Here is a 26,843-nt window from a genome sequence, read left to right on the forward strand (position 1 = left end):
TGTGTGTGGGAGAACAAGGACTTTGCAAACAGAGCATATTGTCTTTGCACAGTGCACCATCTACTGTTCCAGGCACAACTGGAGAGACACAAGAGTGTGACTGACTGACCGCTGTTACAAGTCTAGGATATATTTATATAGTATATATATGTATGAAATCATATGTACTGTATATGCATGCAGAGTCACATACATGCATATATGGCTCAATGAAGATTTATGATAGTATTTTATAACCCGAATGTATCAGATGCACGTGTTTAATAAAATGAGTGTATTTTTATCCCGCAACTTATATGCGTATGTATGCTTATGCATGAATATATTTAATATATTGAAAGCGAGTAGTTCAATGCATTGAACGTGTATACTTTTCCTACATATTTTAAAAATATACATATATATATTTTACTTGAAAAAATAAAGTAGGATTTGCGTATGTAAATCGGAATTTAAGCATGCAAGTCGGTATATTTTAAAACATGCCCATGTAATTGAAATTACCAGTTGCTAATTACTCCACCAGTTCATCCAGTCCTTCTCCAGGTTATCAAGACCATCCTGGTCCTTCAGCCTGAACTCCCAGTTCACTCAGACCTCCCACCCAGCAATTAGTACAAATAAACAAATCTGATATCAATTATGCAAGATAATTTATGCATGTAAGTTGGCAAATCTACACATATAAGTTTCTTTTAGAATAGCAATGTGTATGTAAATATGAGCCTTCCCCAGACACCCCTTTTTACTTGTGTATATGTGCACACAAAAGTCAAAATATGCACTATTTTTACTTTTATAAAATATAGAATATGGAGTACACGAGTGCGGTTGTGGCAAAGGAACTTAATTCCTTAGAGAGGGACACAGGAAGTAATAATTGGGGGCCAGTAATAGTGGTGCCCAAGCTCGGGAACCCTGCCGGGCTCAGCTCTGCAGTTTCCCAGATGTACAGGGCAGGATTGTCGAAGATGCCCGGAACTACCACGGTATAGACAAAGGCCTTCCTTATTGTGACGAAGGCGCTCTTCAGGAGACAAGCGCCATGATTGATCTGCATCGGCTCCTCTGGTGATAGAGGAGGTGTGGGTAAGGCCTTCAAAGGGGGGACTCGTAGCACAAACTGGGCATGAGGCAGATGGCCAGGAGACGTTTACCTCCTGGTGTCGCTGATGTAGGCGATGATCAATCTTGCCCACCAGGAAAATCAGGTCATCTAGAGATGTGGGAATCTCACAAGCAGCCAGCTCGTCCTTGAGGGCAGGAGACAAGCCGTCCAAATAGATTGCCTGTAGGCAGTCCTCTTGCCACCCTAGTTTGGTGGCTAGTGTCCTGAATTCCACAGAGAATTCTATGAGCAAATGTGAACCTTGACTGAGGTGAAGAAGCTGATGACCCGCACCCGCCTGTCAGCCGGAGTCCTCAAGAGTCCGCTTGAAAACATTCATGAAATGGGAAAGATGACAGAGGATATCATCAGAACGCTCCCGAAGTGCAGAAGCCCATGCCAGGGCCTTCCCTTCGAGACGTGAGAGAATGAAGGTAATCTTGGTGGTCTCACTTGGAAACAAGGAAGGCTGCAGTGCAAATTGCATAAAGCACTTATTGATGAAGCCTCAGCAAAGGCGCAGATCCTTGTTGAAACGAGGTGGAGCTGGAAGAGTTAGAGAAGCCCGTGGAGGCGGGGGTTGAGCCCAACCCTCAGAGTTGGCCATGATAGAGTCCTGTAGCTGAAACCGTAGTCTCTCCATGGATGAAGTCAAAGCCTCGATGGTTCGCAGTTGTTCTCGGACATGAGCTGCTAGGCCAGGGATGGCCTGCAAGGCGAGAGACTCCGCCATGGCCTTGGCAACCTGTTGCGCCAAGAGTGGACCCTTGGCCTCGTGCAGGATTCGTATGGCTCTCCAGTCGGACACAGAGAGTGCCTGCCACCAGGAGGCGGAGCCCAGGAGGAGACAGAGGCTAGCTGGAGCTTCACCAATAGCAATACGGGGTTCCCTCAGGTTGAGCCCTTGGTTACCCGGGCTGCCTGGTCTTCGGTGGGCCTTGCAGGATCTTCTCGAGAGGAAGCACAGGGGCGTACCCACCACGAACAAGGGTGCGCGGTCAAGGTTCAGAGCAGAATGTCCAGAGGTCACAGGAGGCCAGAACAGGGAGTTCGAGTGTATAGCAAGAATCAAGGTCAGAGTATCAGTCCAGAATGGTCAGCTGAAGCAGGAGTCAGTACCTTGTAGTCAATCCGGAAGTAGTCATGTCAAACAGAAGTCAAGTTCCAGGCAGCGGTCAAAGGTAGTCAGTAGTCAGGCAGAGGTCAGTTCCAGGCAGTGATCAAGAATAGTCAGGAACAAGCAAAGGTCAGTACTGTGAGATCAGTCCAGAGGGTACTACCAAGGATGGAGAGATGAAGGAACAGGAGACGCTGGATCAGAGACACTGGAACAGGAGATGCTGGAAGGCAAACTAGACACACCAGATTGTACGACCCGATTGCCAAGGCGAGGAAGTGGTAGTTGACCACTTCCTTAAGTATAGTTTCAATCAGGGTGTGCCGCGGAACTGGGACCCGCCCTTGGCCCTTTAAGTGGCCGGGCGCTCCGCACGTGCGTGCCTAGGGGCAGGGCCGATGCCATGGAGGATGCCGAGCCCTGCCGTGAGGCCTGGTAGGAGGTGGAAGGCCCGACAGTCACCTCCATGGGACGCCGAGGCTGAGCCGAGCTATCAGCAGCAGCGGGGAAAGAAGGCCAGGGACTCATGGGACCAGGAATGAGATAAGCAAGCCCGGGTGCGGGGCGAGTGCGGACGGGATGCTCAACAGTGCTCACATATGCTAATTTTTATTAGCATAAAGTTGTGAAAATTCACCCCTAAGTACATAGGTATTTATGTGAGCAGTGTAGTTTTAATTGTTTTGAGCCTATCACACCAAGAGAAGAGTAGCAGTGAACATCTTGACATCAGATATTTAATTCTTTGTAGACGGGAATTTATGTTTGCTATTAATGTTTTATTCAAATCAGTGTAATAATAAAGCCTTAGATATTAATTCCTTCTGAGTTCCATTGCATTGGAAACTGGGAAAGATTATATCTATCATATAGGGGCAGATTTTTAAAATTACGCGCGGGGGGTACATTTGTGCGCGCTACCCGGTGCGCACAAATGTACATCCGATTTTATAACATCTGTGCATGTTATAAAATCCAGGGTCGGCGCGCGCAAGGGGGTGCACACATGTGCACCTTGCGCGCGCCGAGCCCGTTCCCTCCAAGGCCACTCCAAAATCGTAACAGCCTTGGAGGGAACTTTTTTTTTGTTCTCCCCCACCTTTCCCTCCCTTCCCCTATCTAACCCACCTCCCAGCCCTACTTAAATCCCCACCAACCTTATTTTGTTTAGTTACGCCTGCCTCTGGCAGGTGTAACTTGCGCGCACGCCGGCTGTCTGCCGGCGCAGCAGGCCCCGACACAGGCCGCTGTGTCGGGGCACTTGGCCATGCCCTCGGACCGCCCCCACACCCCCGCCACACCCCCGGACATGCCCAGGCCATGGCGCCGCCCACGGCCCAGCCCACAGCCCCGCCCTGCCCATTTTTGCGAGCCCCGGGACATACGCGCATCCCGGGGCTTGTGCGCGCCGCCGAGCCTATGCAAAATAGGCTCAGCACGCGCATGGGGGGGGGGGGGGGCAGTTTAAGGGTTACACGCATAACCCTTTTAAAATCTGCCCCATAGTGTATATAGGGCGAACATAGGAAGGGTAATATTCAAAGTCATTTCCATGCATACAGCAAGCTTTATCTGCAAGAATGGGCTATTACAAAATTTCCAAACCAATATTCGGATAAAAGTACATTCATAGGGCCTGAATGCAAGTCCTTTTACCTGCAGTGAGCAATGGTGTTCCCGGGGCTGGGGACTGGAGAGGGATTTGCACTTACATGTGTATTTGTGCATATTCAACCAGGTGTAAATGTGAACGTGTGTGTGTGCGTAGTTTTGGTGAGATAATTATCAAAGGGAAAGCATATATGTGCTATCCTTTTCAAACTTGGTGTAAAATCCACAGATATGAGTTTACATTTATACAGGCAGTCACAAAATTACCCCCTCAGTATTAACATTAAGGATTTTTCACTGTTCCTTTATAACAGATAGCTGGAAATGTTTTTCTATTACCCTAAACAAATTTAGCAAAGATATTTCTTCATCTATTATATATAATACATTATAGATTCATGATCTATTATACACATATAAAAACATGCATTCTCCATTACAAGATCTAGTGAAAGATGATTGAATTGACACAGGTTTATAACTTATAAGCAATAATATATAATATATCATGAATCTATAACGTATCATATCTAATAGATCATGAAACATCTTTGCTAAATTTGATTAGGGTCATGATTTGAAGTCTTGATGATGGTGTTATTATTATATACAATTCAGCAGTTCACCACAAAGTTAAATTAGTGCATTATAGACACCGAATCTCTAGTTATGTTATATTTGTGTTTAAACAGGCACTAAGGGCTAGATGAACTAGACATTTTTCCCATAGACACAAAGTTTTGAAATTACCCAGGAAGCTTGCAAGTTCATGCGGACCTCAAAAAAATAATTTTCAAAGGGAAATTGCCCTTGGAATCTTCTTTTAAAAATTTGGGGCTGGCAGGGACAGAGGTGCAAAGTATGCAGGGAAAATTAAGGACGTGAATTAAAAAATGATATATGTGAACATGCTTTGCTTTCCATTTCCGCCCCTGTTTGCCAGGGAAAGAGTGTGCATGCTATTTCAGAGGGCTCATTCTTTTGGCCTCTGAGGGGAGGGCAACTTTGAGCCCATGAAATTTACTTCGGTAATGGGCCAATGGAAAAAATGTGCGTAGAAAGCGGGCGCCCCTAGTGCCTCGCTAACGAGAATCCGATTGCTTTTCCTGACGCCGGGGGTTCAGGAAATGGATGCTTGTCAGTTGAGTGTCCGTTTCCTGCACCCGAAAAGCAGAAAAAAAAGCATTTTTTTCTGTACTTGTTTTAAATGCGCTCAGCTATTAACTCTATTAGATTCAATCCTCGTTGGACGTGTGTTGAATATATGCTAATCCCCTTATTGCATTAGGGGATTGATTAGTGCCTATTCAACACGCGTCAGACTGCGGGTTATACAGTGCGCTCGGCTGAGCACGCTGTATTGCATCGGCCCCTAAGTGATTTAGTTACCTGTGTAACTTCATCTGAAAATTATCCTCAAAACAGGGAAAACCCTTCTGTGCATCTGGCCCTAAGTACTTAGGAAAACAAAAATGCTCTTGTTTGTACATTTGTGTATTTAGGCATCATGTTTTGCTTTATTGCAGGATCAAAAACCAAAGAGGGAGTTGTTCATGGAGTGACAACAGGTAGGTGTAGTAGAACTGCATTCATGGGTATTTTTATCATGGGGGGGGGGTGGTGTAATCAAGTAGGATCTTGGTCATAATGGATTCTAGGACATTTTGTTATTGCGCCTCTGGTGTGTTTACTCTCCTTATTTGTAATTCCTCATTTTTAAGCCCTCCCTTGTATTCAAAGTGAATTCTAAAAGCCCAATGCATGTGTTAATTCGGGGATGTGCAAATATGTTGAGTTTGTGTGCACTGAACGTATTTTAAAAGCCGCCTGGATGCACACGTAAATGCCACAGCACGCATATCTCGAAAGTTCTCAAAAGGGATGGGGTCTGAGAGAGGCACGGGTGTTTTGGGGAGTGAAGCTGAGATGTGCGCCTAAATAATTACATGATTCGGCATGTGCTGAGGCCTCCTGCTGCGGAACCTTTCTTAAGCTCTGGATGCCGCTTAAGTTATAAAATAAAGATAAATGGGCAGATCAGCGGGGTTTTAAGGGTTGGGAATAACTGGGGGGACTCGAGGTTATTAATCCAGGGGGGTTTGGAAGACCTATTTTTCAACTGGGTGAACCGGGGAAGAACTGGTAAAACCCGAAATGGCGTCGGCGCACGCCCCTTTTAAAATCCCCCGATTTACTCAGTAGAAGGAGCACTTGCATGCCCTGGCACATGCCCCCTTAAAATGTGGCGCACCTATGCACAAGGCAAGGCTATTTTGTAACATGCACGCATGCACACATGCCACTTAGAAAATAACCGGCGTCCCTGGGCACAGGCTGCCGAATGCACGCACATGTGCTCTCACACGCTGCTTTGAAATTTACCTCTTTAGGGTTAAAGATGGTGAGGGTCGGAGGGAGGGATGAAAATTATATGATAAAAGATAAGATATCGTTTTACATGACTGTTGTTTGAATGGAGCTGGATATGCATCAGATTTCAATGTATGTCTAGCGTTGCTTTTTTTGTTTTTTTTGTTTGCCTTTAATAAACAGTTTTAAACATAAAATAACATTTTATCTAAACTTGGGGGAATCTACCCAGTACTCTAACTCTGGTGTGATCAGATAGAACGTAATTTTCAAAGTAGCACATATCGTAGCAATTTTCAAAAGCCCATTTACGCACACATGGAGAGAATTTTCAAAAGAGTTATATGTGTAAAAGTAGCAATTTTTATGCACAGTTTTACACATTTAAATCATCTTGAAAATTATCTCTAAAATCTATATTAGATGGATTAGGTCATTAAAATCAATTACAGTAAACTATACTATCTTTTAAAGATGTTGTGAGAGGAGAACCAAGATAGCTGCTGCCTACATGCCAGGGTGACTCTGTGCTCCAGACAGTCCCCTTTGCTTTTTTCTTCATATTTCCTCTTAATTTGTTCATTTATGGGCAAGAAAAGGAAGGGGAAGCCTAGGACTTACCCTCAGAACTTAAAAAAAGCCTCGTGGAACTAGCTGCCATGGATTTCTATAGGGAAATTCCACAGGGTACACATTAGAGGGCAAACTGGCAGAAGTCATGGTATGTAGTCAAAACACGAATGGAAGAAAGACTGAGCAAGAAGGAGGCAGGCAGCAAAAGATAGGTGGAGAAATCTTTCCTGTTAATGTATAGCTAGAAATTAAAGAGAGAAGAGGGCAAATATATAAGCTGAGAATGAAAGAGCGGGTCAAGATGTCAACAAATTTCCTAGCAGATGGGGGAAAAAAAAGAGAGTGGGGTAGAGCATAAAGAGATGAAACCAAGAGTAGGTAGAAAAGAGCTGGTAGAATTTGAAGGGGATATAATATTACACACACAGGATCAACCATTCAGATCCCATTCTATTTAAGACTATTTATGATTCTCTTCAGATTGCGGCTGTTCATAGATTCTCAGAGGAAATATTGAAAAACAGCCAAAATAATAATAAAACCTTGAATTGATAGCGTAACTAGCACTATTTACTGTGCGCCCATTTGGAATATTGTATAGTTTTCAGAGAGTTGAAATATATAGTAACTTTCTTTTAAGCAGATAGCTTCATCCTGTACACAAAAGTTCTAACATTATTCTGCTGCCTTTACACCATCGGCAAACAGCTGAGCTCTTCTTATTAATATGACCCTTTTTTTTAATATTTACTGTATTGACATAATTCTATTTATGACTTTGCTACTTGACTTCCAGCTACACGCACCCATGCAAAGAATTCTCATTCTGTAAAGCTGTCTGTGGTATAGTTTCTTTTGCTAAATGTTGACTGGCTCTAAAGATCATTTACTCTTTGGCTCCTCAGATTAGCTTAACAGAAAGGGAGGCTTTTAAAGTCTGGACATATTTCCAATGAAATCAAAACAATATGCAAATTATATATCATTTTGTAGTTTATATTTGAGAAAAAGTAATCAGGTCATAGCTGTCCTTTTACCTGTCATCTACTTTCTTAATTATATGAAATTAGCCGAAGGCCTTGGTTATCTTTGCCCAGTGATAGCTCTAAATGCTCAGTATTAAGGACATCTGTCATTTCTCAACAGTGGCTGAGAAGACAAAAGAACAAGTGACCCACGTTGGTGGAGCGGTGGTGACAGGAGTAACAGCCGTAGCACAGAAGACAGTAGAAGGAGCCGGAAATATTGCGGCCGCCACTGGCCTAGTCAAGAAGGATCAAATGGGCAAACAGGTTGGTTCAGCTGCCAAATTTGAGGACTGGAAAATGTGGATAAGAAATGAAAAGAGCTTGCTAAATGCACAGTATAAAGTGGTATGGTGGTTTTATTGTGATCCTGAGGTAGAGGTTGTTCCGGTATCTATAGATACTCATGCAATGTTGGTTTAGAATTTAAGGTGTATAGAGCTTTCTAAAAAAAAAAAATCTGCTATTGCAGTTTTTGGAGGGATCAGACAAATGAAAGCTAATAAAGTTGCATTCTTGCTGTGTACTGTCCCTGAAAGCTTTTATCATGGGCTCAGAATGAGAGCATTTTTTAATTGGGATGTCTTGACTTAGAAAAACAAAAATAAACTTGTGGTGGATAGAGTTATGCTCTAAAGAACTATATCATTATTTAGAATACAGAATAGTTTAGGTCTTTGAAGCTGAAAAGAAGTTGATTTTGGATATTTAATAGTCAGGCTATAAACTTCCCTTCATAAATGAATGATGCAACACAATGTCAGGATTTTTGCTATACTAAGGGGTGAATTTTAAAAGCTGTCTAATGTTTTATGATATGATTTTATGAATGTTATGATGTACTTTGCTCTGAACTTTGGATTTATGTGGACTATAATTTAAAAAAAAAAAATACATTAAAGGGGTCTGTCAATCCTAGTTACATCATCCCCATAAAATTAAAGATCCTCGCTCCTGCCCACCCATGGCATAACCCTTAGTTTGGCAGTTCAGCAGGAGGCAGAGTTTGTACGGTGGCAAAGCTATGCTGATATTCTCTGTTGGGGGATAGTCGGTATCCCCGGGGGAGGTGATAGTCTATTCCAGATTTTGTAACCCCTTTATAATCCTTGGTAGAAGGGGGGTTCCCAAGAGCAATAGCAGGTGCAGTATCACACCAATGCTCTAGGGGTAAAAGTTTATTATATCTCTTGAGATATAGTTAACTTTCTAATGATTAACACAGATTATGAGTTTTATCATGATCCCTGTTATTATTGTATTTTAATAGGAATGAGCTGATCTGCATGTATTTGCATGCAACACTGCTACTTAATATGTTCTCTGCATTGCACCTGATTTTGGAAATATGGAATTGTTCGTTATTCCTAACACATGTGCTAAGCACCAAATTCAGTGCTTAAAGCATATTAGCACATTAGCACATTAACACACCTTAGTAAATGAGCCTAATGGTTCTGAAGTATCTGTTCTTGGAACAGTAAAGTTTCTATATTTGGCACGCCATAATATTGACATAATTAATAATCCTAGAAATCTGACAACAGCTTATCGCTTCGTTTGTAAAACGAAGTGCATGCCCAGGTCATCATTTTTTATGGGCAAAGTTATCTCTTTTATAAGACAACTGAATGATATTAATAAATAATATGCCTGCCCTGCTGATAGAGCAAAGGAAGAATTTTATTAGATGAATTATTCAGTGATAGGCAACATATACTTTTGTGACTTTTTGTATATTCATTACAATAACTACTCTGTATTGTAGATATTTTAATATTTTCAGAAACTACAAAGCTAAAAAGATTACTATGCAGAGTAATTAGATCATTAAGAACACACTCTGACCTCTTTGCTAAGTTCATATTTATAGTGAGGGCAAAAGCTCTGGCTTTTTTTCTGCAATAAAAATGTTTCTTTGAAACAATTATCTGTTGAGTCTTGCTATAAGTGTTATCTAATGGCTTGCTTAAGGAATGGAATTCTAGAGAAAAGGGTGCTTTTCAAGAAAGAATGGCATTCTTGACCATCTTATGGTTACAGAACAGACTTTAAACTGTGGTGGCTATATTTATTTATTTATTTAGCGAGTTTTATATACCGTCATTCGGTTTCGCCATCACAACGGTATGGGTAAGATGTTAAGAGGTTATATATATATATATATATGTGTGTGTGTGTGTGCTTTTTGTCAAAATAAATGGAAGTACAGTAAAACTGGGACCTTTTTACTGTTTTTTCCTTTGGCAGCTTCACTCATGCTGAAAGCCTATTGCAAGATTTAAGCATTAAAGGACTTTGACTTTTCAGAGAAAAAAAAATGCAATGTAGAATCTCGAGTTGTACTTTATTCAAAAGGGCTGGCACGGGTTTAATAGATGAGAGTCTCATAGTCATTGTTATTGAAATCTACTTTATTTGGAAGCTTATATGATGGTTATTGTTTTCTTCCTTCTTATGATGTTGGTGATGGATGAGTCAGTAGTACACAACATATGTCTGCATTACTATTTCATAGCTGCTTATGCTGGCCTCTAATATTTAAGGTCTCTCTATGCCATGAGATTCGGAGGCATCAAAAAAGAAAAATAAAGATACAGAAGCCTGGATTTCTCCATTGGAAAGATCCAAAATAGTCCTCCAGTATGGCCTGAATAAAAGAAAATCCCTTGTATGAACTGTTTCCAGATTTTTGGCTGGTTATTTGGTTCAAGAAATTTGCAGAACTGAAGTCTAAATGCCCAGTATAAAATAAGACATCAAATTTAAATGGCATGGCAGTTGTATTTCTGAAACCCTTGCAGGTGAATTTTAAAAGGCCGGCACACGCCAAAACCGGGAGATACGCGGATTTTCAAAGCCGCTCGAATATGCGCATATTTCCTGATAGGCACACAAATGAAAAGTGTTAACAAAGGGGCGGGGCATGGTCCCAGTCTGGGCGGGGCATGGGCATTCCTGGATTTCACATTGAAATTAGTGCGGAAAAACGTATGCGCACAGGCGCACGCCAGGGTCCCCTGCTGTGCAACTTTACTTCTGCAATGGATGACGTGCAAGTTATAAATAAAGGCAAAAGGATTGGCGGGGTTTTAAGGGTCAGGGCTTACAGGGGAGAAGGGAGGCTATTAACTAGGACTGTTTGGAAGAACTATTCCTTACCCTGGTGAACTGGGAATGAAGTGGGAAAACTGGTAATGGCATCAGCGTGCATGTGCTTTAAAAATCCCTTCACTTATGTGATAGAAGCGTCAGTTATGTGCAGATGCGCGTGCCCACTTAAAATTGTGTGCGCATGTGTGCGTGGTCAGGCTATTTTATAACATGCATGCATTCACACATGTATGTTATAAAATGGCCATGTCCCTGGGTGCGGGCCAATGAACGCGCGTACAGGTGCGCCCATCATAGTTTAATAGCAGACAAGCTGTATTTCTTGATTGTGCAGCCTTTATTATTTACTTCATATCTGTTTAGACTTTCAGAATGCATTGCCATTAAGGAGCCAATCTGCAAACATAGTTGCAAAATATGTGGGTATTGTTTAGAGTACATTGCACAGTACTATAGCTTGATTTTCAATGAGAAACTATCTGAATATTTTCTCTTTGAATATTAACTAGCTTAAAGCATGCAGGCTAAAAGTATCCGCGTACATTGCACAGGCTATTTATTTATTTATTTCAGATTTTTATATACCGGCATTCGAGACAGCAGTCACATCATGCTGGTTCACATAGAACAGGGGTGCATAGTAAACATAACTATAACAAAGGTGCTGAAAAGGCAGTTACATATAACAGGGTGATAAGAACTTGGCTGAGAAGGAAGAGAAAGGACAGGTTATTAATTCACACAGGTAAACGATAGAAGATATGGTAAACCATGGTGTAGTTGGAGATTAGTTAACCATGTTGGAGATTAGTTAACCATGGTGTAGTTGAAGATTATTTGTGCTGTTATGGTTGGTAAACTTTTGTGTATACATTTGACAAACCCCATGTGCATGCGCTGTTTCTCTCCCAAATCTAAATACCCCCACCCCCACCCCACATGCACACGCTCCCCATGCCTCTTTATAACCCAGCTAAATGTACACACAGTATGGAACCCCTCGTACCTTTTGCCAGAATAGGGAAGTCAATTTTTAGACTGGGCAATCTGCATGGTTAAACCAGAATTTATTCTGGTATATGGTCTTGAAACTTGCCCTATAAATAACTATCCTTCATTGCCATTATTCAGAATCAAAGCTTGTTTATGATTATTTTGCCAAGACCCTACAAATTCCCAGTTTTAAAATTATTTGTGTGTTGAACTCCAGGATCTCCATTTTCAAACCTTTATATTTTCTTTATGTAACTTCAGAATGGATAGAATCTTATTTAAAGTTGGAGTTGGTATAATTTAGTCATGTAATGATCTCAGTAGTGCTTAATACAGTTATTAAGTATAAAGGAATAGGCAATCATAAATTTTAAAGCAATTAAAGAAATCAAGAATTTCTTTTGAAAAATTAGGTGTACCATATTCAGATATCATTAGAAGCCTTTGATGTCTTTAACCCTTACTTATACTTTCTCAGTTGCTCTTAGGTACAGTAATATGTATATAAAAGTGTCAACATTTTTAAAGAAAACCGGGGACATGCAAGTATAGCACTCAGATTGAAATGTGAGACATTGAGTACTTTTTACTGAACTTACGTCTGCTACCGTTAGTATAATGTAAACATCCTTTTTCCTTTCTCCAAGTTCTTTCTTTTCTCTCTGCCATTCTATTAAATCCCTCTGTCTCTTCTCATACATCGTTTCTCTTCTGGCTAGAGCTGGGAAAGTCAGATAATCTGATGGCGAAGCGAGTCACAGTCAAGTCTAGGTGGCTCAGACAAAGTACTGTGAGCAGGTGACTCATGATCAGAATATTTTGGCATACAGCGCTAATGGAGCTCCAGCGTGTTGTGCCATGCATGAGATCGGATGTGAGAAAAGCAACTGCTGCTATTTTGATGAACTTTAATGGATCAAGGTTGGTGCAGAGAGAACAGCCTCTTAGATTTTTTTCCTCCAGCTGTCTGCTAGGGTGGGAACTTGGGCCATTTGAGGAACAATTTTCAAATGTGGGAGAAATTGTGACCAGGATAATAGTAGTGGTTGATGTGTATTTTTGCTGAATAAAAATGATTTAAAAAAAATAAAAAGGAAGACCTTCCTGACCAAGGTTAATAAACCATATTTAAAATGTGTCTTCTCCTTTAATTTATCCTCTGTGTTTCCTTTTTCCTTCTTTGCTTGGACCTCTCTAGCTTAGGCTGTCTGTCTGTCTGTCTGCCTCCTTGTTCTTATTTCTCTTTTCAACGTTTTCCTCATGTTCTGGTCTTCCCCTCTTCCTTGAGTTTCATTTTTAGTCAGATTCCACTTTCTTTCAGCCCTGTGTCTATCTCTAGTTACTATTCCCACTTGTCTCTTCACTCCTCTTCCCAATCCAGTTTATCTTCTGAACTTTCCGTCAACCCTTTCAGTTCAGCTTCCTCCTACGCTCACCCCAACCTGTATCTTCCCCTCTGAAAAGAAGAAAAAACGCTGCAGCACTCACTCTTCCAATAAAGACCTTTTATTCAAAAGCATAAAAATCTATTAAAAAGTTCGGGATAAGAAGAAGTTCCGAAACAAATAGTCCTAGGGTATGAACCAGCTGGGCACTGCCTTAACCGGGTTTTGAACTTTAAGTGCTTCCTCCACTGCCCACTGCTTGTTTTCATTTTTCAGTATAGTTCCTATCTCCCAGTCCACAGCAGGCACAGCACAACAGGGGGTACTCTCCTCTCTACTACTCTAGTTTCTTGCCCTTTCTTTTTTGAAACCCCTCATGTATATTAGCTTTTCTTATCTCTGCCTTCTTCTGTCTCTTTATCTCTCATCCTCCATTCCTCTTTTCCCTGTCTTTGCTAACCATCTCATATCTTTCTTGCTCCACCATCTCTTCGCTCTTCACCCCATCTCTCTTTCCCTCTTTGTCCCCATCTCTCATCCTGCTCTTTCCCTTCCTCCCCAGCTGATAAGAGAGAAGGGGGTCTCTCCATTACACTGATCACCAAAGGAAAAACATAAAGAGCAATGGGAAAGAGACTTACAAATACTGTATATTCATTTCTGCAATGGCAATGCTTTGATAATTCCCAAACATAATAACTGCTGAGGAAATATTTAATCTGATCTGATTTAAGATACTCGATAAATGGTATTGGATCCTAATGAGGAGGTGGGAGGGGGGTGGTTAGGTGAGCTTATCTCAAATTGGTAATTGGGGAAGGTGCCATAAAGAGAAAGGTGGCTTTAGTCATATTTTATGGGATTTCCTGACCCTGCAGAGATGCCAGCCCATTCATTCAAGTCTGCTAATAAAGGCTTTCGAGAGGTCCTGTCATCTAGACTTGCCCCCACCTGACGGAAACACATGATTGGGCTTTCTCAGTGGCAGGGCCAGAGCTTTGGAATCTGCTACCCAGCCATCTCTGGCTAATGTCAGACCTGTCAGAGTTTAGAAAGGAGTTAAAAACATATTTATTTCGTGAGGCTTTTTGTTAGTGGAATCACTATTTGTATTTGTTACTGTGCTTCAATAATTTATTTATATTTTAAATAATTTATTTAAATTGAACCATTGGTGCTTTGAACAAAATGGACCCAATCTTTTTGCAAGATTCAGCGTCCCAATATTCTCCATCTCATACTTGCCTTTTTGTGAACCCCGTGTTTTTCAGAAATTAAGCTACTTAGGACAGTGATGCAGCTCTCCAGTTATGTAACTCCCTTCCTTATGAACAAAGATTAGAAACTGAATACTTGGATTTTGGATGACTGGTAAAATCCTGAAATTTTAACCAAAAGTCTGACTGAATATAGAGTTTTAATTTTAGTTTCCCTTTTATTGTGTTATCATGGTTTATGTTTTTAATGTATTTTATGATTTTAATGTGACATTATGCTTTTGTTTGTTTTGTATTGCATTTCATCTTTGAGCTGATTGCAAAGGTGGCCTACAAATGGCAGAATTAAATTAAATTAAATTAAATAGACAACCTCTTTATCAAAATTCTTTCCAACTATGTGCTGGAATCCATAAAAATAGAGAAAAGCAATGTGAAAAAAATAGCAACCTCATTTTAGTAATTCTGGAAAAATATGGCATGAAGAATATAAAATATTTTTCATTGAGTACTTTTCATTATTGTAAAACTATTAGATTCTTTACTATCATGTACTATATATGCTTTGATGGTCAATCATCATTCTCTTTCATAGAGTATTGGATGCATTCCAGCTTTAAAAAAATGCTTGCATCATCTGCAAACTCAGGGACAGGAACACTACAACAGACAACTTGAGACATTCCATTCGTAATTGCTAGCAGCATGCTCAGCTGGCATATACATGTAGCAGTATGCTCAGCTGGCACAAAATCATATAGCTGTAAACAAATGTCTCTGAAAAACAGGAGAAAATTATTTTCTTCTTTAATGGGATCTGTTAATCAGGAGAAAATCATTTTAAAATTTCAAAAATAGATTTCTTTGGGCTTTGTTGATTAAAATTAGTAAATGCTGCAATTCTGATTTTCTGTTGCTGCAAATATTAGGACCGATTCATCCCCAGTCTTTCAGATCTCACTTGGGTGAATATTGGAAGATATGCTGATTTTTCTGAATAGCAACAGTTGTAAAAGGGTTTGTTTAGGAAGTATGTGGTCTGAAAAAAAATAATTTGATAAGGCTCAAAAATTATATTCAGATAGAACTATAATAGGGACTTCATAGCTTCCACTCCCCCCAAAAACTGGACTACAGAGGTTTATTGTTACTCACGTGGACCCTTGGCTGAGGTGCGAGTGAAACAGTTTCCGACGAGGAGTTCCACAGGTCCTCACCGTCAGCAGGCAGCACCGGTCAATAGTGAGTTGTGAGGCAGTCCAGGGCTGGGACAGGCAGCAGGTAGAAGATACAAAGTACAAGCTGAGTCAGGACAGGTGGCAAGAAGGCAAGGTCTGGGAAGCAATTCAAGTCAGGGCAAAAGGCAAGCAGGCAAGGTTCGAAAAGCAATCCAAGTCAGGGCAAGTGGCAAGCAGGCAAGGTCTGAGAAGCAATCCAAGTCAGGGCAGGTGGCAAGTAGGCAAGGCATAGAGCTGCCTTGAATAGGGCAGCTCTATGACATCATCAGGAGGCACCATTTGAATTTCCCGCTGTTGGCCTTTTAAGGATCTGACTGCCATGTATGCGTGCGCCTAGGCAGTCAGTCTCATGAAGTCCCTGGTATGGCAGCATTTTGGAGGTCAGCTGCATCTTCGAGGAAGCGACGTCGGAAGAGCAGTGCAGGAAGGGCTGCCAGCCACGGGACGCGAACGCGGCTGGCCGAGGGTAACAGTACCCCCTCCTTTAAAACCCTTTCCCCAAGGTCTCAGTTTCTTGGGATAGGAATCATGAAAAGTCTTTAGAAGATTTTTATCTAGGATATTAGAGGCAGGTTCCCACATATTTTCCTCAGGACCGAACCCTTCCCAGGAAAGTAGGTATTCCCATTTCTTGTTCCTTTGCTGTACGTCCAGTACTTCCCCGACTCAGTAAACTTGATCTTCAGAGGAAATGACCAGTAGTTTGGGGAGCTTCCAGGATGGCCATGTGAGAACTAGTGGCTTAAGAAGGGATACATGAAAGACATTATGAACGCCCATGGAGGCAGTAGGTGAAGCTGATAAGTCACCGGCCCAATTTGGTGAAGAACTGAAAAGGGACCTTTTCAGTCCAGATGGAGCTGGAGGTGGCGAATGCTTAACCACACATTATCCCAGGTTTAAATTGGGGAGCAGATCAACGATGTACGTTCGTGGTTCTTTTCCCTTTCTGTGCTGTTCTGTTGAGCATGTCTTCAGCATGTCCCCAAAGTTCCTGGAGTTCTTGGGCTGTAAGTTGGGCTGCAGGTGATGGTAGAGATAGTGGCAGGGGTAGCGGGGGTAGAGGCTGTTTCCCATACACAATTTGGAAAGGTGAGGCTCCGGTGGCCACAGTAATGTGGGAGTTGTGTGAAAACTCAGCCCATGTAAAATCGAGGCCCAGTAATTCTGTCATTCATTAGTATAAGCTTTTAGGAAAGTTTTCAGTGTTCGGTTAGTCCTTTCTGTCTGGCCATTGGCTTGAGAATGATACGCTGTAGTATAGACTAGGGTAATGTTGAATTTCTGACAAAGAGAACACCAATACTTGGCTGTGAACTATGTCCATCTATCCGAAACTATGTGTTTATTTAGTCCATGAGGCAGGAACATGTGGGAGACGAACAGGTGCAGAGGGAAGGCCAAAGAGGGGGACGAAGTGTACCACTTTGAAAACTTGTCAATAACTAGTCAGATTATAGAATTAACATTGGACAGGTGAAGGTCCACCACAAAATCTATGGAGATGTGCATCCAGGGTTCCTTTGGAGGGGGTAATGGTTGCAATAGTCCCCAAGGACTTCCTACCAAGAGCTTCTGTTGAACACAAGTGGGACATGATTCTATTTAGGCTTTCACATCTCTCTGCATATGGGGCCACCAGTAATATCGTTGGAGGAGAGCAAGAGTTCTCACTTGTCCCGGAGGTCCAGCTATTCAGGAGTCATGAGCCCATTTCAGGATCTGAAGCTGAAGATGGTGAGGTACTACTATTTTCCCAAAGGGGATAGTCAACGAGGATGCCAGTAGGATGCAAGCTAGATCAATTACATGCCGGGGTTCCTGCAGAACTTCTTCATTTTCATGGGAATGGGATAGAGCATCTGCATGAGTGTTCATAGAGGTAGGGCGATAGCGGATCTTGAAGTTAAAACAAGTAAAGAAAAGGGACCAGCAGGCTTGTCGAGCACTTAAGCATTGTGCCTGCTGAAGGTGTTTGAGGTTTTTGTGGTCAGTATATATGGTGCTGGTGCTGGGCCCTCTACAGCCACTCTCACCACTCTTCTAATGCTAACTTAATGGCCAAAAGCTCCCTATCTCCTATTCCATAATGCATTCAACAGGAGAGAACTTCCGTGAAAAGAAGGAGCAGGGATGGACGACTCCAGAGTCTGAAAGCTGGCTGTGAACAGCTCCTACTCTAGACTCAGAGGCATCAACTTCCAGTATAAAGGGATGAGTTGGATCTGGATGATGAAGACATGGTTTGTGAAGGAAGACCTTTTCAGTTCATGGAGGGCCTCAACTGCCTCCTGGGGTCAAACGTTCATGTTAGCCCCCTTTTTGGTGAAGCCGTAATAGGTGCAGTAATCTTGGAGTAATGTTGAATGAAACTGCAGTAGTAATTTGCAAAGCCCAAAATTCTCTGCAGGGCACAAAGACCTGTGGATTGAGGCCAGTCCAAAATGCTAAGGACTTTTTCAGGATCCATGTAGAACCCCCGACTATATAGCCAAGAAATGGTAAGCTTTCCTCCTCAAAAATATATTTTTCAAGCTTTGCATACAGTTTATTTTCTTGTAAGCATTGTAGGACAAGACAGACGTGATGACAATGAGAGGACAGGTTCTTAGAGAAGACAAGAATGTCATCGAGATAAATTACCATACAGTGATACAGAAAATCTCGGAACACATTGCTCATGAGGTTTTTAAAAACAGCAGGGGTATTGCAGAGTCCAAAGGGCATTACCAATTATTCATAATGTCTGTCTCGCATGTTAAAGGCCATTTTCCATTCATCACCGGGTTTTATGCGCACAAGATTGTAAGCCTCCTGAAGATCCAGTTTGATAAATAGTTGAGCTCCCTGAAGGTGATTGAACAATTTGGTGATGAGAGGTAGAGGATAGCAGTCCTTCTTAGTTATGGCATTAAGGCCACAATGGTCTATACAAGGCTACAAAGAACCATCCTTTTTTGAGATGAAGAAGAAGCCTGCTCCTGCGGGGGATGTAGAAGGCCGGATAAATCCCCAATCTAGGTTTTCCTTAATATATCGAGACATGGCCTCTGTCTCTGGAAGTGAAAGGGGCGTAAACCCTGCCATGTGGTTGAGTGGTTATCTGTCTAAATGGCAAAATGGCGATATTAATTGCCATATGTAACTACATTCTAGCCGTATAATGAGCTATGGCTACAATGTAGCTGAGGGTGGGTCAGAAACGGGTAGACGCGATTCCGGGAGAATCAGAGTTAGCTGCATAAGTTTGGCTAACTCCGTTCCGCGTAAGTTTGCTTAATTTATGTGGCTAACTTTGGTTGCGCTGTAGTACTTTCCCAAAGTTAGCCAGATACTTCTCCAGCTAACATTAAGATAGCTAGGTATATTCAGTGGCACTCCTGTTCCACTGATTATTCTGGTTAATTTAGCTGGATACGTGTATTGGCCTAACTTCACTAGCCACTCTGGGGCTGAATATTGGCCCCCAAATTTTTTTTTTAATTTGCACTTTATTAATTTTTTATTTCAAAAGTAAGACATACTAACAGAAAATAGGAACATATTATCCTGTAACCATTACAAAAGAAATATATAAATTAACAAATCTTTAACAATGACATATGTTCTTCCCTTAGGCAAAACAAATAATGGGGGCGAATATATGGGAGATACAATTATAGTAAAAAATTACTCGCTATTTAGACAAAGGTAATTGGCTTAAAGTTGCTGACAAACTTACTATCGGGCCAATACAGCATAGTGCGCTCTGATGGAGCGCACTGTTAATCCTCTATTGGACGCGCGTTTTTGACGCACTAGCGTTACCCCTTATTCAGTAAGGGGCCGAAAACGCGCGTCCAACCCCCCGAATCTAATAGCGCCCGCAACATGCAAATGCTTGTTAATGGCCCTATTAGTTATTCCCGCGTGAATCAGAAAACAAAATGTGTAGCCAAGCTGCACATTTTGCTTTCAGAAATTAGCGCCTACCCAAAGGTAGGCGCTAATTTCTTTGGGCACCGGGAAAAAAGCAGTAAAAACTGCTTTTCTGTGCACCCTCTGACTTAATATCATGGCGTATTAAGTCAGAGGTCCCAAAAGTTACCAAAAGTATATAAAAAAAAAAATTGAAGTCGGCTTGTGGCTCGCGGGTCGAAAACCGGATGCTCAATTTTTCCGGCGTCCGGTTTCCGAACCTGTGCTGTCAGCGGGCTCAAGAACTGACGCCAGCAAAATTGAACGTCGGCTGTCAAACCTGCTGACAGCTGCCGTTCCGGTCCAAAAGGAGGCGCTAGGGACACGCTAGTATCCCTAGTGCCTCCTTTTGCCTGTTTTTACCGCCGGACCTAATTTGCATAGTGAATTACGCGCACAGGAGAGCTCTCCCGCGGACTTTACTGTATCGGCCCATATATTTATTAATCCCACTTAGTATTAACTAGGAGATATTACTGTAATTATCCCTGAGTTTACAAACGATTTAAGTTGTTCAGGATAATAAAATACAAAACAATCTTTCTGTTGCTTTACAATACATTTGCAGGGGTATCTTAGCACAAACGAATATCCTAAAAGAAATTACTTGCCCCCTAAGTAACAAAAACTCCTGCTCACCTCACTAGTTCCTCTGCAGGTCACGGGTCAGCCTCCTAGAGGCAGCCGCAAGCCCCTCCAGGCCTTGGCATCCTGTGGCAGCGGTCGCCGGGCCTTCCACTGCGCACTAGGCCTCATGCCGGAGTTCGTCGTCCTCAGTGGTGTTGACCACGCACCTGGGCGGGCACGCACGCGCGGACCACCCGGCTTCTTGTAGGGTTAGGGGCGGGTCCTAGCTCCGTGGCGTCCCCTGATTGAACGTACGATATAAGGAAGTCCCTGCCTGCAGTTCCTTGCCTTGGCAATCGGGTCGGCACTGTAAGTGTACTAGTTTGCCTCCGCGTTCAAGTCTTGTTCTAGTCTTGTTCCAGCCTTGTCCAGCGTCCTTCTGATCCAGCTTAAGTCTGTCCTGTCTCCCCAGGTAGTACCCTCGGACTGTCTCTTTGGTACTGACCTTGGCTTGCTCCTTGACCATTCTGCTCACTGCCTGGATCCTGACCTGTGCCTGCCTTGTGACCTCGTCTGACCTCTGGAACCTGACCCCTGCTTCTTTGACTACTCCTCAGACTGATCCTCAGATTCTGACCCTGGCTGCCATTGACCTTGTCTCCTGATTCTGGCTTTTTCCCTTGCCTTGTCATCGCCTACACTGTACTGGCCTCCCTTGCTTCTCCAGACCTAAAGCCTAGTGACTGACTGAGCTCCCTTGCTGCTCATGGGCACGCCTCTCTACTACCTCTCTAGGAGACCCTGTGATGCCCACCTAAGTCCAAGCGGCCTGAGTACCTATGGGCTCCACCCGGGGAGGGGGGGCACAGCAGGCTTCCAGTGGTGAAGCTCATCCTAGCCTCTGTCTCCTCCTGTGCTCTGCCCCCTGGGGGCAGGTGCTTCCTGGTCCCTACCAGGGAGCTGTTCTCCACGGCTCCAGGACAAGGGTCCACCTCCAAGTGCAACAACTCCCTTCTTTTTTGTTGCAGTAGCTCGAGAGAAATCTAGGTATATTCTAACTAATGCCCCATAAAAGGGTATCGCCATGTTCTTTAAAAAACTTCTCATAACAACACCCATATCCTGCTCTGAAACAAAAGTAACCAGAAGGGTAGCTCAATCACATAACTCCACAGCAGAATCCTCGAGATATTGGGTGAGATTTTCCAGCATCTGTGCTTGATTTTCTGCCTGCTATCTATCCTTTAGACTCCTCGAGTTTCAAATTTTCCAGGAAATATTTCTTCAGGGTAATTTCTATAGTTTGACCCACAATTTTAGGAAAATTTAAAAATCTTAGGTTAAGATGCCGCGAGTAGGTCTCTTAATACTCAATCCTCCGCGAGGCACTTGTAAGATCTTTAATCAGTTTTGTATTACACTCGCTGTTAACTTTCAATGAGGCCTCAACCACTTCCATCCGAGGTTCCATACTGTCAACCTCTGTTTCTAATTCTATTACTTTTGTGCTAATTCCCTCTACTTTTGTATTGAAGCCTTTAAAAGCTGAACTTAAACCAGTTACTAAGTCCCAGAGGACGTCAAGTATCACATTAGCTGGCTTAGGTATTATCTGAAAGCGGGTGCACTCATCAGCTTTCTTTGTCAGATTATCCTCCACCGGAAAAGCCATATTTCCCCCGGTCTCTTTTCCTTCTCCTTCTGGAGTCGATGTTCTTGGCTCAGCCTCATCTTCTCTTTCTCCCCACTCCAAGGCTCCATCTGGGGACTGAGGGATGGTGAAAATTTCTCCTCTCTGCTCTCCTCCTGCCGAAAACATCAACTCCTCGGTAGGCTGCGACTCAGCAGCAGCTAGGAGACCGGCAGCAAACGTCATCACTGGGCGCCGGGATTGTGGAGGACTCCGAATCACATCCCCCAAAGACGCCGAGGCTCCCTCCTCGAACGCCTCAGTGGGGGTATTATCCTCCTTATTCGTTGTCAGTCCGGGTGAGTAGGTGGTAATCAAGCATTGTCCCGCCATCGGGGCAGGGGGGGGGGGTCAGAGGGGTAAACCCGCGTTTTACCCTTATGTTTCGCAGGCATTTCTCAAATTCCAGGAACAATGTCTCGGGACCGCTTGCACTCAACTCCTGCTCGCCGCCACGGCCCCAATATTTTTAATCATCAACCAAAATACTTTCCTTTATATATAAAAATATTTTTTATGAATTTTATATGGTCAGATGAAAAGACCTTAGAAATAATCTTGATTTTCACAGATTTCAAACAAGCTTTTCAATCGATCATTGGTCATAAAAACCTCCTCTTTTTTTTTTTTATATTTGATGATTTGTGATCTTGTATGAATAGCGCAGTCTTTAAAATTTATAGATTTATAATACTACTCCTTAAACTTTCTGTAGTCACTGACTCAAAGCCTTTCTTCAAAATACATTTCAATAACACAGCAGGAAGAAATTCATAATCCTGCCAAGTTTGCAAAGTTCTTCTTAAAGATGTTTTTAACATAATGTATCTTTTCTTATGCTCCTGATGAAAAATAGCTCTTTGCTCACAGCTTCTAAATGCCGAATCACTGATGTTTTATGAATGGAATAAAGTCAAAAAATGGAACTGAACAAACATATGACATCAAAAGGAGAACTAAAAAATGCAAAGATGGCATACATTTTACTGCGGTACAGTTACTTCAGGGCAATTCTGAAAAGATATTAATAAACCATCTTTCAATATATAATTGCTTGCAAAATGAAACTTTTATAAATAAAATTATACTTGCTTAAAATTCTTAGAGCAATTTCTTCCATAATCATTAGCTTGCTTGCTTTCGGAAACAGTTCATGGCTAAGTGCTAAGACTTAATTGGGACTTATAAATCTCCCCAATCTCATCAGTGGAAGAATCTGACAAAAGACCTTACATCCAATCAGATAAACAACTCTTGACGCCTTTTAAATTTTTAACCAATCTGTAAACTTCATGAGATCTTTACATTTTCGATTGACATGCATATTGACCATATGCTTTCACATCATAGGTCTTCAAACCTTACCTGACACTGCCTTTGTCCAATGAAATCATTCACTTTCAAGCCTTCTCCGAAGGTACTGTATCAGTCCACACTCACAAGAATAATAAACCACTACTTGTCTCTTTGCACTAAGTCACAAAAGTGTTCCCCACTCTATATGTGAATTTAAATCCAACGGTTCTTCAGATTCTAATTCAAATATCCATTTTTATTCTAAAATACACAACTGCTGAGCTCATTCCCTTCTTCTAGGATTAACAGGTACATGATCCAGTACAAAATGTAACATGGCAGATTGCGGGATGTCCCGAGACTGGCCACACTTACCCCGGAATGCTGCTGGCCCACTCCCTGGCACTCCCGCACCAGCCTTAGTTGCACACGCGCATCTCTGCACTAGACTTAAAGGTCCCACAGCGGGAAAATACAATGGATGTTAGATGGTGACATTAGCGCAATTGGGTACTTAAGCCCAGCTGTGCTTCCCTTCCTTGCCTCAGAAACAGGCCCTCCTGTGTTCCAGAGTGCTTCCTGATCCTTCCCTGCCCAGCCTCAACCAGCCTTGCCTTGTCAGCTCCTTGCCTTTTCCAGCTCCTTGCTTTGTCCAGCCTTCCAGCCTTGCCTCATCCAGCCTTCCAGCCTTGCCTCATCCAGCCCTCCAGCCTTGCATCATCCATCCTTGCCTTGCCTTGTTCCCACTCCTTGCCTGGTTTTGTCCCAGTCCCTTATCTGCCTGCTGTCCCAGTATTGACCTCTGCTAGGATCTTGACTATTCTCTTGCCTGCCGCCTGGACCTAACCTCTGATATGGTCACTGGCTATACCTTGGTTGCTCCCCACACTGACCCTCAGCCCATACCTGATATCTGTCTGTTTGCTGCCTGCCTTGACTTTGGCCCATCCCTGGACACTCTCTCTGACCACCTTCAGGACCCACCTAATTTCTGCCAGCCCTTGGAGCCCAAGGGTTCAACCTGCAGGGAACAAGGCTGGTATAGGCGAAGCTCCAGCTTGTCCCAGACCAGGGCATGTTTGCCAGCTGTTGGCATGGGCCTAGTGGCTTTGCTTACTAGGTTGTGTCAACTATGCCACAGCACAAGGGCTCACAACCATTACACAAAACAGTGAAGATTTTCGAACATTTGATCTTTATCAATGCAATGCTGTACTAAAGGTGCACTTAATCTTCTCGTCTTTCTACAGCTATGATGTTCAGTAAGTCTAATTCTTAGTGTACATGTTGTTTAGCCTATGTAAATGACATTGCATGGGCCAACAATTACATATATCACATGGGTTGATGAGCACGTTGTTAACTGTTTCAAATGATATACTTGTGTTGTCCTTGGATGAATGAACTTTTTTGTTGTGCTGTAATTTTGCAAATTACACATGTTCCACATTTGAAATGTCCATAAAGTTTTTCTCCTCTTAAATTACTTGTTATATTGTCTTTCTCCTTCAATAACACCAGGACATAAAAAAATTCCTTTAACTTCCTTCCTTTAGAATATGTGGTCTGGAAATCTTTTCCTTCCAAAGCTGGTATCATTGAAACTAATCTCCTATCTTTACGAATGCTGTTTGTTAGGATTTGTAGGTATGTGGGCCTTGGGTCGAGGTGAGAGATGGTACCGCTCACTGGGAGGAGCCCTGTGAGCCTCACCATCGGGAGGCGAGGTCTCAGCAGACGTCAGACACAGCTGTGGAATAAAGTCTTTATTAGAGAGATAGAAAGGCACTGCCTGAGAAGCGGGGAGTGCAGGAGAAAGTCACAAAGTTTGTGTAGTGGGGTATACCCAGAGGGAATACCTCAGACTTGGAGATCCGGCAATGGTCCGCAGGGCAGGGTACACCGATAAGGTCTCTCTGTAGCAATGATTCAATAGTGGCCTGCAGCGCAGGGTACACCGAAGGGGTTCCTCACTTAGAGATGGTACGTAGTGGCCCGCAGCATGGGGTACACCAGTGAGGGTTTCCCACTAGAACCACTAGAAATGGTACAGTAGAGGTCCACAGCATGAGGTACAGTGAAGAGATTTCCTACTAGAGATGGTACGATAGTGGCCCACAGCACGGGGTACACGGGAGAGGATTCCACACTAGAGATGGTACAGTAGTGGTCCGTAGAGTCAAGATACTCACAGTAATGAATGTTCCAGCAGAAGCCCCGAGGAACGGGGATAGGCAGCAGTCCAAGGCAAGAAGGCCCTCCGAAGAGCAATTAGCCAGAGACGAGGAAGGGCCCCCGAGGAGCCAGCTGTTGGCATGAGCCTAGTGGCACCCATAGCTAGGGGTGTGCATTCGTTTGCAACGTATTGGTAATCCGCAACATATAGGGCCATATTCGTTGTATTCATGGGGAAGTGAAATGTATCGTGATTCCCACGAATACAACGAATCTTCACCAAATTATTTGGCCGTCTAAAAAACAAATTTAAACAAACCTCCCACCCTCCTGACCCCGCCAAGAGTTACCAAAACTCCCTGGTGGTCCAGCGGGGGGTCCTGGAGCCATCTCCTGTACTCACGCCGTCGGCTGCCAGTATTTAAAATGCCCCTGTGACCTTACTATGTCACAGGGGCTACCGGTGCCATTGGTCGGCCCCTGTCACATGGTAGGAGCACAAGATGGCGCTGGCCATCCATTGCTCCTACCATGTGACAGGGGCCGACCAATGGCACTGGTAGCCCCTGTGACATAGTAAGGGCAAAAGCTATCGGTGCCATTTTATTACCGGCAGCCGACGGCCTGAGTGCAGGAGATCGCTCCCAGACCCCCGCTGGACCACCAGGGACTTTTGGCAAGTCTTGGGGGACCCTAGCCCCTGTGACATAGTGAGGGCAAAGGCTATCGGCGCCATTTTGAATACTGGCAGCTGACGGCCTGAGTGCAGGAGGTCGCTCCCGGACCCCCGCTGGAACACCAGGGACTTTTGGCAAGTCTTGTGGGGGTAAGGAGAGTCCCCCAAGACTTTCCAAAAGTCCCTGGTGGTGCAGCGGGGGTCCGGGAGCAATCCAAGGAAGCAGAGATGAGGAGGAGCTGGACAAAAGCAGGAGCTGGAACAAGACTAGGGCTGGAGCAGGAGCAGGAGGCAGAAGAACCAAAGGAACTCAGGATCAGGACAAGACAAAGGCGTCATCATCCTGGGTTGTGGGGATCTTTCCCACTGTTGGCCCTTTAAATCTAGCCCAGGTGTGCACACGCATGCCTAGAGAGCCCAGGGATCACTCTGGTGTCGGGAGCACTGTGAGCAGGCCGTAACGGTGGCGAACCATGCTGAGATGCGACAGTGGAGGGGGACGCTTGAGCGGGCTTCCTTTCCGCACAGGAGAGGAGCCCTAGCCCGACTAAGGGCCAGGGCGCCTAACAGGAGTACCTTCCGCAGGCCCAATGCCTTAATCCTAGGCAAGCTTTCTGGTCCCTCTTGTTTTCTCAATTTGACCAAGCTCAGCTACCAACTGCTAGAGAAGAACCTCTGAGCAGATGCATTATCCCGATCCTTTTTGACTGAAGATACCATAGACACCGCAA

At 43.3% G+C, this 26,843-nt stretch overlaps 1 protein-coding gene across 1 annotated transcript in view; it reads left to right on the forward strand.

Moving 5' to 3' along the window:
* The window catches only part of SNCA (synuclein alpha), a 311,737-nt gene that overhangs the window by 63,057 nt on the left and 221,837 nt on the right, over positions 1-26,843 (forward strand). The window contains exons 3-4 of the mRNA XM_029584960.1: positions 5,363-5,404; positions 7,926-8,071. Of these exons, the coding sequence (XP_029440820.1) occupies positions 5,363-5,404; positions 7,926-8,071 (188 nt within the window). The remainder of the gene's footprint in view (positions 1-5,362; positions 5,405-7,925; positions 8,072-26,843) is intronic.

Source organism: Rhinatrema bivittatum, chromosome 1 (genome assembly GCF_901001135.1).
Source record: "Rhinatrema bivittatum chromosome 1, aRhiBiv1.1, whole genome shotgun sequence".
NCBI classification, from domain to species: domain Eukaryota; kingdom Metazoa; phylum Chordata; class Amphibia; order Gymnophiona; family Rhinatrematidae; genus Rhinatrema; species Rhinatrema bivittatum.